The sequence below is a fragment of the Scyliorhinus canicula genome, chromosome 5 (genome assembly GCF_902713615.1).
Source record: "Scyliorhinus canicula chromosome 5, sScyCan1.1, whole genome shotgun sequence".
NCBI classification, from domain to species: Eukaryota; Metazoa; Chordata; class Chondrichthyes; order Carcharhiniformes; family Scyliorhinidae; genus Scyliorhinus; species Scyliorhinus canicula.
In genome coordinates this window covers 214297260-214310019 of record NC_052150.1, presented here as the reverse complement: position 1 = coordinate 214310019, position 12760 = coordinate 214297260, and the positions used below count along the sequence as shown (strand labels likewise).

The following is a 12760-nucleotide window of genomic DNA, read 5'->3' as shown; positions in this document are numbered from 1 at the left end:
ATCGGGCATCGAGTGCCTTTGAAAAATGGACCAAAGCCTGCAGCCTTTTGGGCTTCCCGTATGGATTCTGTTCTGTCTGCTATTGGTTAAATACAAGAGATAGCAGGAATGAGACTCTTAAGTGGGCACTAAGGTCATCCATGAGCCTTCCCACCCCAAACTTTGGGCACAGGCGGGAAGGCAGTGGGGTCTTTACCTGGCACTTTCCTGCCCGAATAAATGTTCCCTCCCCAGCAATCAAACTCACTTCAGGGGGCAGGTGTTAAACAGTGTGCTAAACAGCTGGCTTGTAATACAGAACAAGGCAGCAGCGCGGGTTCAATTCCTGTACCAGCCTCCCCGAACAGGTGCTGGAATGTGGCGACTAGGGACTTTTCAGGGGCTGGTTTGGCACACTGGGCTAAATCACTGGCTTTGAAAGCAGACCAAGGCAGGCCAGCAGCACGGTTCAATTCCCGTACCGCCTCCCCGAACAGGCGCCGGAATGTGGCGACTAGGGGCTTTTCACAGTAACTTCATTGAAGCCTACTCGTGACAATAAGCGATTTTCATTTTCATTTAATTTCAATTCAGCCAATGGAGTGCCTTCTTTTGGCTTTATTGATCATAGTTAAAGTTTGAATTATCAGAGGTTTGGGGATCGGTCAGTAAAAGAACAAAGAAAAGTATAGCACAGGAACAGGCCCTTCAGCCTTCCAAGCCTACACCAACCATGCAGCCTGTCTAACTGAAAACCTTCTACACTTCCTGGGTCCGTATCCCTCTATTCCCATCCTATTCATGTATTTGTCAAGACCCTCCTTAAACGTCACTATCGTCCCTGCTTCCACTACCTCTTCCGGCAGCGCGTTCCAGGCACCCACTACCCTCTGTGTAAAAAAATTTCCCTCACACATCTCATTTAATTTTTGTCCCTCGCACCTTAAACCTATGACCCCTAGTAATTGACTCTTCCAACCTGGGAAAAAGCTTCTGACTATCCATTCTGTCTATGCCCCTCATAATCTTGTAGGCTTCTATCAGGTCGCCCCTCAACCGCCATTGTTCCAGCGAGCAAAACCGAGTTTTTCTGACCTCTCCTCATAGATAATGTCCTCCATAGCAGGAAATATCCTGGTAAATCTTTCTGTACCCTCTCCAAAGCCTCCACATCCTTCTGGTAGTGTGGCGGCCATAACTGAACACTATATTCTAAGTGTGGCCTACGAAGGATCCATACAACTGCAGCAAGACTTGCCAATTTTTATACTTAATGGCCCGGCCAATGAAGGCAAGTATACCTTATGCCTTCTTGACTACCTTCTCCACCTGCATTGTCACTTTCAGTGACCTATGGACCTGTACACCCAGATCCCTCTGCTTGTTAATACTCTTAAGGGTTCTATCATTTATTGTATATTTCCCACCTGTATTGGACCTTCCAAAATGCATTACCTCATGCTTGTCTGGATTAAACTCCATCTGCCATCTCTACACCCAAATCTCCAACTGACCTATATCCTGCTGTGCCCTCATCGCTATCCGCAATTCCACCAACCTTTGTGTCATCCACAAAACTTACTAATCAGACTAGTTACATTTCCTCCCAATCATTTATATATAAGGTGGGTAGCAGTGTTGCTTCACAGTTCCAGGGTCCCAGGTTCGATTCCCGGCTTGGGTCACTGTCTGTTTGGAGTCTATGTTTTCCCTGTGTCTGCGTGGGTTTCCTCCGTGTGCTCCGGTTTTCTCCCACAAGATGTGCTGTTAGGTAATTTGGACATTCTGAATTCTCCCTCTGTGTACCCGAACAGGCGCCGGAATGTGGCGATCAGGGGCTTTTCACAGTAACTTCATCGCAGCGTTAATGTAAGCCTACTTGTGACAATAAAGATTATTTTAAAAATCTATTCTACAAACAACAAAGGTCCTACCACTGATCCCTGCAGAACGCCACTAGTCACAGCCCTCCATTTAGTAAAGCACCCTTCCACTGCTACCTTCTGTATCAGTCTGTCATGAGGGACCTTGTCAAAGGCCTTACTGAAGTCCATGTGAACTATGTCCACGACCCTACTTTCATCAAGCATCTTTGTCATTTCCTTGAAAAACTCAATCAAGTTAGTGAGACACAAGGTAGTTGGAAAACCATGATACCTCTCACTAATATGTCCACTTGCTTCCAAATTGGAGTAAATCCTGTCTCGAAGAATCCTCTCAAATAATTTCCCTACCATTGACGTAAGGCTCACCGGCCTGTAATTTCCTGCATTATCCTTGTTACCGTTCTTAAACCAAGGAACAACATAGCTATTCTCCAGTCCTCTGGGACCTCACCTGTAGCTAGTGAGGATGCAAAGATTTTTGTTAAGGCCCCAGCAATTTCCTCCCTTGCCTCCCTCAGTATTCTGGAGTATGTCTCATCAGGCCCTGGGGACGTACCTACTTTAACAAAAGCATTTTACTGTGGATGCTGGAAAATGTCAGCAGGTTTGGCAGCATCTGTAGGGAGAGAAAAGAGCTAACGTTTCGAGTCCGATGACACTTTGTCAAAGCTAAGCTCAACGCAAATTAGAGGAACAACATCTCATCTTCCGGTTAGGCCCGCTACAGCCTTCCGGTCTCAACATCGAATTCAACAACTTCAGATGGTCATCTCAACCCCACCTCGACCCGTTTCTTTTCATCCCATTTCATTTTAACTGTCTTTTACCATTTCTTTCTTTCTTAATATATATTTAACCCCCCCCAATCTTATCCACCTTTCCTTAACCTTTCTCCTCTTTGGTTCCCTCTTCCCCTCCCCCATATCTACAGTTCATCCTCTGATGTTAGTTTCCCTGCTGTTTGACTTTTCACATCTTTTATCCTCTCTGGGGACTGCCATTAGCACTCTTTCCCCTTGGTTACAGTGGCCATTAGCACCCGGTTTCCCTGGGTTTCTGTGGCTATGACTCATCTTTCATTCTCACTCCACAGTATAAATATTTCCCACTTTCTCTGTCTGTTAGCTTTGACAAAGGGTCATCGGACTCGAAACGTTAGCAGTTTTCTCTCCCTACAGATCCTGCCAGACCTGCTGAGAATTTCTAGCATTTTGTCTTTCGTTACCTACTTTAAGACCACCCAACACCTCCTCCTTTTTGATCTCAAAGAACAAAGAAGAAAAATTACAGCACAGGAACAGGCCCTCCGGCCCTCCAAGCCTGCGCTGACCCAGATCCTCTATCTAAAACCGTCGCCTATTTTCTAAGGATCTGTATCCCTCTGCTCCCTGCCCATTCATGTATCTGTCCAGATATATCTTAAATGACGCTATCGAGCCCGCCTCTACCACCTCCCCCAGCAATGCGTTCCAGGCACCCACCACCCTCTGCGTAAAGAACTTTCCACGCATATCTCCCTTAAACGTTTCCCCTCTCACCTTAAACTCGTGACCCCATGTAATTGAGTCCCCCACTCTGAGAAAAAGCTTCTTGCTATCCACCCTGTCTATGCCTCTCATAATTTTGTAGACCTCAATGAGGTCCCCCCTCAACCTCCGTCTTTCTAATGAAAATAATCCTAATCTACTCAACCTCTCTTCATAGTTAGCGCCCTCCATACCAGGCAACATCCTGGTGAACCTCCACTGCACCTTCTCCAAAGCATCCACATCCTTTTGGTAATGTGGCGACCAGAACTGTATGCAATATTCCAAATGTGGCCGAACCAAAGTCTTATACAACTGTAACATGACCTGCCAACTCTTTTACTCAATACCCCGTCCGATGAAGGAAAGCATGCCGTATGCCTTCTTGACCACTCTATCTACCTGCACAGCCACCTTCAGGGTACAATGAACCTGAACACCCAGACCTCTCTGTACATCAATTTTCCCCAGAGCTTATAGTTCGCTCTTGAATTGGATCTTCCAAAATGCATCACCTTGCATTTGCCCGGATTGAACTCCATCTGCCATTTCTCCGCCCAACTCTCCAATCTATCTATATTCTGTTGTATTCTCTGACAGTCCCCTTCACTATCTGCTACTCCACCAATCTTAGTGTCATCTGCAAACTTGCTAATCAGACCATCAATACCTTCCTCCAGATCATTTATGTATATCACAAACAACAGTGGTTCCAGTGGAACACCACTAGTCACAGTTCTCCATTTTGTGAAACTCCCTTCCACTACTACTCTCTGTCTCCTGCTGCCCAGCCAGTTCTTTATCCATCTAGCTAGTACACCCTGGACCCCATGAGACTTCACTTTCTGAGCCTACCATGGGGAACCTTATCAAATGCCTTACTGAAGTCCATGTATATGACATCTACAGCCCTTCCCTCATCAATCAACTTTGTCACTTCCTCAAAGAATTCTATTAAGTTGGTAAGACAGGACCTTCCCTGCACAAAACCATGTTGCCTATCACTGATAAGCCCATTTTCTTCCAAATGGGAATAGATCCTGTCCATCAGTATCTTCTCCGGCAGCTTCCCTACCACTGACGTCAGGCTCACCGGTCTATAATTACCTGGATTATCCCAGCTACCCCTCTTAAACACGGGGACAACATTAGCAATTCTCCAGTCCTCCAGTACCTCACCCATGTTCAAGGATGCCGCAAAGATATTTGTTAAGGCCCCAGCTATTTCAAAGAATAAAGAACAAAGAAAATTACAGCACAGGAACAGGCCCTTCGGCCCTCCCAGCCTGCGCTGATCCAGATCCTTTATCTAAACTTGTCTCCTATTTTCCAAGGTCTACTTCCCTCTGTTCCCGCCCATTCATATACCTGTCTAGATGCTTCTTAAATGATGCTATCATGCCCGCCTCTACCACCTTGGCTGGTAAAGCGTTCCAGGCACCCACCACCCTCTGCGTAAAAAACTTTCCACGCACATCTCCCTTAAACTTTCCCCCTCTCACCTTGAAATCGTGACCCCTTGTAACTGACACCCCCACTCTTGGGAAAAGCTTGTTGCTGTCCACCCTGTCCATACCTCTCATAATTTTGTAGGCCTCAATCAGGTCGCCCCTCAACCTCCGTCTTTCCAATGAAAACAATCCTAATCTACTCAACCTTTCTTCACAGCTAGCACCCTCCATACCAGGCAATATCCTGGTGAACCTCCTCTGCACCCTCTCCAAGGCATCCACATCCTTCTGGTAATGTAGCGACCAGAACTGCACGCAGTATTCCAAATGTGGCCAAACCAAAGTCCTATACAACTGTAACATGACCTGCTGACTCTTGTACTCAATACCCCGTCCGATGAAGGCAAGCATGCTGTATGCCTTATTGATCACTCTATCAACCTGCGTTGCCACCTTCAGGGTACAATGGACCTGAACTCCCAGATCTCTCTGCACATCAATTTTCCCCAAGACCCTTCCATTGATCATATAATCCGCTCTTGAATTTGATCTTCCAAAATGCATCACCTCGCATTTGCCTGGATTGAACTCCATCTGCCATTTCTCTGCCCAACTCTCCAATCTATCTATATTTTGTTGTATTCTCTGACAGTCCTCCTCGCTATCTGCAACTATCTCACTTCCCTCAGTAACCTGGGATAGATCCTATCCGGACCTGGGGACTTGTGCACCTTAATGCCTTTTAGAATACCCAACACATCCTCCCTCCTTATGCCGACTTGACCGAGAGTAATCAAATATCTATCCCTAACCTCAACATCCGTCATGTCCCTCTCCTCGGTGAATACCGATGCATAGTACTCATTAAGAATCTCACCTATTTTCTCTGACTCCACGCATAACTTTCCTCCTTTGTCCTTGAGTGGGCCAACCCTTTCTCTAGTTACCCTCTTGCTCCTTATATATGAATAAAAGGCTTTGGGATTTTCCTTAACCCTGTTTGCTAAAGATATTTCATGACCCCTTTTAGCCCTCTTTATTCCTCGTTTCAGATTGGTCCTACATTCCCGATATTCTTCCAAAGCTTCGTCTGTCTTCAGTCGCCTAGACCTTATGTATGCTTCCTTTTTCCTCTTAGCTAATCTCACAATTTCACCTGTCATCCATGGTTCCCTAATCTTGCCATTTCTATCCCTCATTTTCACAGGGACATGTCTGTCCTGCACTCTAATCAACCTCTCTTTAAAAGCCTCCCACATATCACATGTGGATGTACCTTCAAACAGCTGCTCCCAATCCACATTCCCCGCTGCTGTCGAATTTTGGTATAGTTGGCCTTTCCCCAATTTAGCACTCTTCCTTTAGGACCACTCTCGTCTTTGTCTATGAGTATTCTAAAACTCACGGAATTGTGATCACTATTCCCAAAGTAATCCGACTGAAACGTCAACCACCTGGCCGGGCTCATTCCCCAACACCTGGTCCAGTATGGCCCCTTCCCGAGTTGGACTATTTACATACTGCTCTAGAAAACCCTCCTGGATACTCCTTACAAATCCTGCTCCATCTAGACCTCTGACACTAAGTCTATCCCAGTCAATGTTGGGAAAATTAAAATCTCCTATCACCACCACCCTGTTGCTCCTACATCTTTCCATAATCTGTTTACATATTTGTACCTCTATCTCAAGCTCGCTGTTGGGTGGCCTGGAGTACAGCCCCAATATTGTTACCGCACCCTTCCTATTTCTGAGCTCTGCCCATATCGCCTCACTGCTCGAGTCCTCCATAGTGCCCTCCAAATGTGACCTGTACTAACTGTACACCCTTCCCCAGACTCATCATCCACCAAGTCCTTGGGCGAGACTTTCTGTCCCGCCTCACCTGTTTTCTGGTGCGGTGCACCCTGCCAGCAGACGGATTATCTGTCCCGGCAGCCAGCCAATGGAGTTTTCCATTGTGGGCACCCCCATGCCGCAGGGAAATCCGCACGCGTGAGTGCGCTGCCGGCGAAACGGAGGATCCCGCTGACAGAGAATCCAGACCCTTCTCTTTGGTGAATACTGATGCAAAGTACTCAAAGTGAAGATGGAAGATGTATCATGATCTGACTGAATGATTAACTAGGCGTGAGGGGTTGCATGGACTATTCCTGTTCCTATTTCTCATGTTTATAATCATATTCGCAATTCTAGCAAATTATAGCTAAAATCACTCCTTACAAGATACAGAATAAGCCATTTGTCTTGAAGGAATATGGAATCCTAAAGAAGCTTCATCACTATAGAAGGACTTGGCGGATGATGAGTCTGGGGAAGGGTATGTAGATAGCCTGGGGCACAATGAAATCAAAAAGGAGGAGGTGTTGGGCGGTCTTGAAAAACATTAAGTACCCAGGGCCTGATGGGATCTACCCCAGAATACTGAGGGAGACAAGGGAGGAAATTGCTGGGGCCTTGACAGTAATCTTTGTATCCTCATTGGCTACAGGTGAAGTCTCAGAGGACTGGAGAACAGCTAATGTTGTTTCTTTGTTTCAGAAGGGTAGCAAGGATAATCCAGGTAATTACAGGCCGGTGAGCCTTACGTCAATGGTCTGGAAATTATAACTCTTTTCCTTTGGCTGTATAGCTCCAGTACATAACATATTGTATCTCAATTTTTATCCTCTGTGCATATTCCTGATTATGTGCTATCTTTTATGTAATGAATTCACCCTATGTTATTTGCTCTATTTTAAAGCAATCCTACCTATGCATTATCCTGCACCTCACACAATCCAGTTATCCACATTTATGTTAAAGGTAGTTCATATACCTGTTTATCTCTGTGAAAAATGTGTATGTCTGATGCACTGATGCTAGCTTCTCTCCATGTACACTATGCGACTCTACTTCTAAAAGGAAAGAATGGAGAAAGAAAGGAAAAATAAAATGCAATGAAGGAACATTTCAGAAAAGAAACAAATTAAACTGCCACATTTGTTGAAAGGGAATCAGGAGGCAAACTCTCCACTGGTCAGAGTCATACCTAGCACAAAGGAAGATGGTTTATGGTTGTTGGAGGTAAATCATCTCAGTGTCAGGACATCACTGAAGGAGTTCCTCAGGGTAGATTCCTAGTCTGTTTCATCAATAACCTTCCCTCCATTGTAAGGTCAGAAGTGTGGATGTTTGATAATGTTTGCACAATGTTCAGCAGTTGTAACTCAGGTACCGAAGCAGTCCATGTCCAAATGCAGCATGTTAGACCTGGACAATATCAAGGCTTTGGCTCAAGTCCTGGAATAGGACTTAAACACACAACCTTCTGACACAGAGTCAAAGGTCCTATCAACTGAGTCACAACTGACACGTTGGATGGAGGCTCGTGTGGAATGTAAACATTAGCACAGACCAGTTGGACAGTTATTTTTTTTTGTGCTATAAATTCTATACAATTCTGTGGCATTGATGATCTTTAAGTCAAATACTAACAAACTGGGCGGAATCTTGAGGTCGCACTTGCCACCTGTGGGATCGGTGGTGAGGGAGGAAAATCCCGCGAGAATCAGGAAACCAGATACTCGCCGGAGAGATAACGTTTCTCTGGCAATGTCACGAATCACGCCTCATTTTAATACATTTAAATGCTATTAACGGTCCCCTTGTCAAATGAATATTCATACCTCGCCGACGTGATGTCACACTGGGCAGGGGCAGAGCGTAGATTGGGGTGGGTTTGCTGGCGATGAATGTCAGGGAGGAGGGCCGAGACCTCCGTGATGTGGCCTGGGGACCATTCGGCTGCAACGCTGCCCTTTAAGGAAGGTGCCCTGATTTGTTTTGAGCTGGTTCCACTCAATTCCTTTGGGCAAAGAGGCTCAAGATTCCGTGAGAAAACTGGGGCGAAATTCTCCCCTACCCGGTGGGGCGGGGGGGTCCCGGCGTACCGGAGTGGCGCCACCCAATCCGGCGTCGGGTCTCCCCAAAGGTGCGGAATTCTCTGCACCTTTAGGGGCTAGGCCTGCGCCGCAGTGGCTCCCGCTCCACCGACTGGCGCCAACGGCCTTTGGCGCCACGCCGATTGGCGTTGGAGCTGGCCGAAAGGCCTTCACCGGTCGGCGTGAGTCCGCGCATGCGCCGGAGCGTCAGCGGTGGAGGGGGCCTCTTCTGACTCCGCCATGGTGGAGGCCATGGCGGCGGCGGAAGAAAAAGAGTGCCCCCACGGCACAGGCCCACCCGCCGATCAGTGGGCCCCGATCGCGGGCCAAGCCACCGTGGGGGCACCCCCCGGGTCCGATCGTCCCGCGCCCCCCCAGGACCCTGGGGCCCGCTCGCGCCGCCTGCTCCCGCCGGCACAGAAGTGGTTTAAACCACGTCGGCGGGAGAGGCCTGACAGCGGCAGGACTTCGGCCCATCGCAGGCCGGAGAATCGCCGCGGGGTGCCCACCGATCGGGGCGGGGGGCACGCCGACCGGCGGGGCGCAATTACCGCCCCCGCCGATTCCTGGGTGGCAGAGAATTCCGGCCACGGCAGGAGCGGGATTTACGCCGGCCCCGGGCGATTCCCCAACCCTGCGGGGGGTCGGAGAATTCCGGCCCTGGTTTGTTCAGCTGGAAGGTTACATGCCAGTATTCCGTCTGAGCATGACTTGTTGCCAAATTCTGGTAAGATTCCACCCACTGTCCAACAAAATTGAAGAGTTTTATGAACTTACCTGTCTCCCCAATGATAACCTCAGCAGATGGCCGACTAAATTGCCCTTTCCCAGCTTTGTTGACATACGCAACTCTATACGTATAGGTTTCTCCCCTACGCAGGTTACTGGCATAAAAGCAGGATTCAGAAAGGTCAGACGCAATATTTTTCCACTCGTCACCTGAAAAAGATTTTTTGGACAATGATAATATATTATAATGTACTTTAATACATTTCAAGAAAACGATTGATGCTACTGGGGCAAAGTGATTGAGAAATACTGTAAGGTGGTGGGTAGCTTTTTTTCATTGAATTTAAATGGGGCTGATCTAAAAAACTGAAGAGGCCATTTGGCCCATCGTGTCCATGTCGGTCACAAAGGAGCTATCCAGTCTGATTCCACCTTCCAACTGTTGCTACATAGCTTTGTAGATTTTTAAACGTTCTTGTAACTTGGCATTATAGTTTCCCATGCACCAATTTATTTAAGGTGATAAAATTATTTCTGTGTTAAAACAGTGCAGAAAGGAATTTTACATAAACATTATAGAATCATAGAATTTACAGTGCAGAAGGAGGCCATTCGGCCCTTCGAGTCTGCAGAGACCCTTGCAAAGAGCATCCTACTTAAGCCAGTAACCCCACCGAACCTTTTTTAACACTAAGGGGCAATTTAGCATGGCCAATCCACCTAACCTCCGGAGGAAACCGGTGCACCCGGAGGAAACCCACGCAGACACAGGGAGAAAGCGAAAACTCCACACAGTCAGCCGAGGCGGGAATTGAACCCGGGTCCCTGGAGCTGTGAGGCAGCAGTGCTAACCACTGTGCCATTGTGCCGCCCACTACTAGAGGAAATTGAATCCTTGATGTTTAGTTATACACAATACTTAAAATAACTCTTAGCAAGTCAATCTTCCTTAACATTTCAATCCATTCACATTGAAATGGAAATCAATATCATAAGAACATTTAAAATTGTAGTTTACTCCCGTTAATCAGTTTTATAGGGCGCGATTCTCCGCTCCCCACGCCGGGTGGGAGAATCGCGGGAGGGCCCCCTGACTAATTTCACGACCCCCTGGTGATTCTCCCACCCCCCGCTCGGAAGAATCGCCGCTCGCCGTTTTTCACGGCAACCGGCGATTCTCCAACCCGGATGGGATGAGCGGCCTGCCGTTCGCGACCGTTTCACGACGGCGGCAACCACACCTGGTCGCTGCCGTCGTGAAATCGCCGTGAGATGCCCGTTTTGGGGCTTGTAGGGGGCCTGGTGGGGAATGAGCACCACGACTGTGCTCGGGAGGGGCCAGGCCTGCGATCGGTGCCCACTGATCGTCGGGTCGGCGTCTCAATCGGACGCACTATTTCCCCTCCGCCGCCCCGCAAGATCAAGCTGCCTCGTCTTTCGGGGCGGCTGAGGGGAAAGACGCAAGCGTCAAGGTCGGGTGGCCGAGAATAACGGAATGCCGCTCCTAGCCCCTCGGGTGGGGGTGAATTCGGTGAGAGGAGTGGGCTCCGAGGCCGTCGTGAAACCCGGCTGAGTTCACGACGGCCTTCACGATTTTTCCTGGGAGCGGACAATCACGCCCATTATATCTTGTAGTGAGAATTTTCCATACCCGGCAACAGTGGGGAACTAATGTTGGCAGGAAGCAAAAAATCTGTTTCCCGATGACAGGATCCACTGTTGGAATTTTGTTCTACCAATGTTTAAGGCGGGCTAAAGGCAGGGCAAACTTCCTGATGAATAAAGTCGGGCATCTCATTTGCATGCATGACCTCAGTCGCATGAATGCTAATTAAAAGGCTAACTCATTGGAATTAAGTTTTCCCTCCAAATTAAGTTCCCTGCCAGCATGTACTTCAGTTGTTTGCTTATTGTCCATTACTGACTTTGATACATCAGGGATATTATTTGGATAAGTTCTTTACCCAACTATCAGTATTCCACAATGAGTTTTTATTCGCAGAAACAACTTTCAGATTGCGACACTCCAAACAATCCATCTTCCTCTTCATTTACTCCATTTTGCTTTGAAGTACAAAAATCGCATTGTTCGGGCTGGTTTGGCACAGTGGGCTAAACAGCTGGCTTGTAATGCAGAACAAGGCAGCAGCGCGGGGTCAATTCCCGTACCGGCCTCCCCGAACAGGCGCCGAATGTGGCGACAGGAGCTTTTCACAGTAACTTCATTGAAGCCTACTTGTGACAATAAGCGGTTATTATTAAATACGTTCTAACAGTTCGTTAGTTTTGCTTTTAAATTCTACATTCAACCAATTATTCTGATTTCCCAGAACCCCCTTTTCTTGTTCAAGGCATTTTCCGTGATACTTCATAAATACTTTGGCTGCTTAAAGTTCAATAAATTTTAATCGAAGATCAACCTTTGCTAAGTTTGTGTTTTCAAGTTTATCCTTCAGACAGTTCAAACCCTCAGTCAAATGTTCCACTTTCCTTGACTGATTCTCAATTGTCCTCATCAGTTCTCCTTTACACATGACAGTTGATTTTCAGGTTTTTCTTCGATTGCTCGTTATCAGGAATAAGTGTGTCATTTTTTTCCACGGTAGTTTTCAAAAGTTTGTTAAGATCAACATGATCAACTGGTTGTTGTTATACAGTTGTCATCACATTACTGTCTCCACAAGCCAAATCATTACTGAGGATGAAATCTATTCCTCAAATAGGTAATTTAGGAATGATTTCTACTGTAACAATTCAATTTACAACATTATTTCTTAAATTAACCTTACACAAAGAAACAAGTTCATCCCTTCCATTAATACATCTTACTGATACTTTTTCCTTCATAAAACTTCCTGGATTGCAAATTGTATCAACAATGACTGATGTTCCTCCATATTGTTTAAATTTTAATTTGTTCATGTATTTTGTTTGACGATAAGAGAATACTTCTTCATTTGAAACAAAATATCTAGAACCTCCAATAGTCAGACTTCCTTCACCAGTACTCAAATAATTATCTGAACAATGTTACAATCCCAATTGATGTTATAACTGGATGGGAAGACCCCAGAATGGAACCCTGGTTCAAAAGACTGCCTGCGGGATTCTCCATTGGCGGGATCTTCCGTCCCCGCTGGCAGCAAAACCACGCTCGCGCGTTTCAGGAACGGCATGGGGTGGCCCACAATAGGAAATACCATTGGTCGACTGTGGGAATGGAGAATCCTGCTGACACCGGGGGCGCGCTGCGCAGGAAAACGGGGA

The 12760-nt window shown here is 46.9% G+C and overlaps 1 protein-coding gene across 2 annotated transcripts in view; it reads right to left on the bottom strand.

Moving 5' to 3' along the window:
- obscnb (obscurin, cytoskeletal calmodulin and titin-interacting RhoGEF b) overlaps nucleotides 1–12760 on the bottom strand; it is an 896193-nt gene that overhangs the window by 23710 nt on the left and 859723 nt on the right. For both annotated transcript variants that reach the window (XM_038798455.1, XM_038798456.1), the window contains 2 exons: nucleotides 9542–9703; nucleotides 7660–7738 (listed from right to left, as the gene is read on the bottom strand). In XM_038798455.1, coding sequence (XP_038654383.1) covers nucleotides 7660–7738; nucleotides 9542–9703 — 241 coding nt within the window. The remainder of the gene's footprint in view (nucleotides 1–7659; nucleotides 7739–9541; nucleotides 9704–12760) is intronic.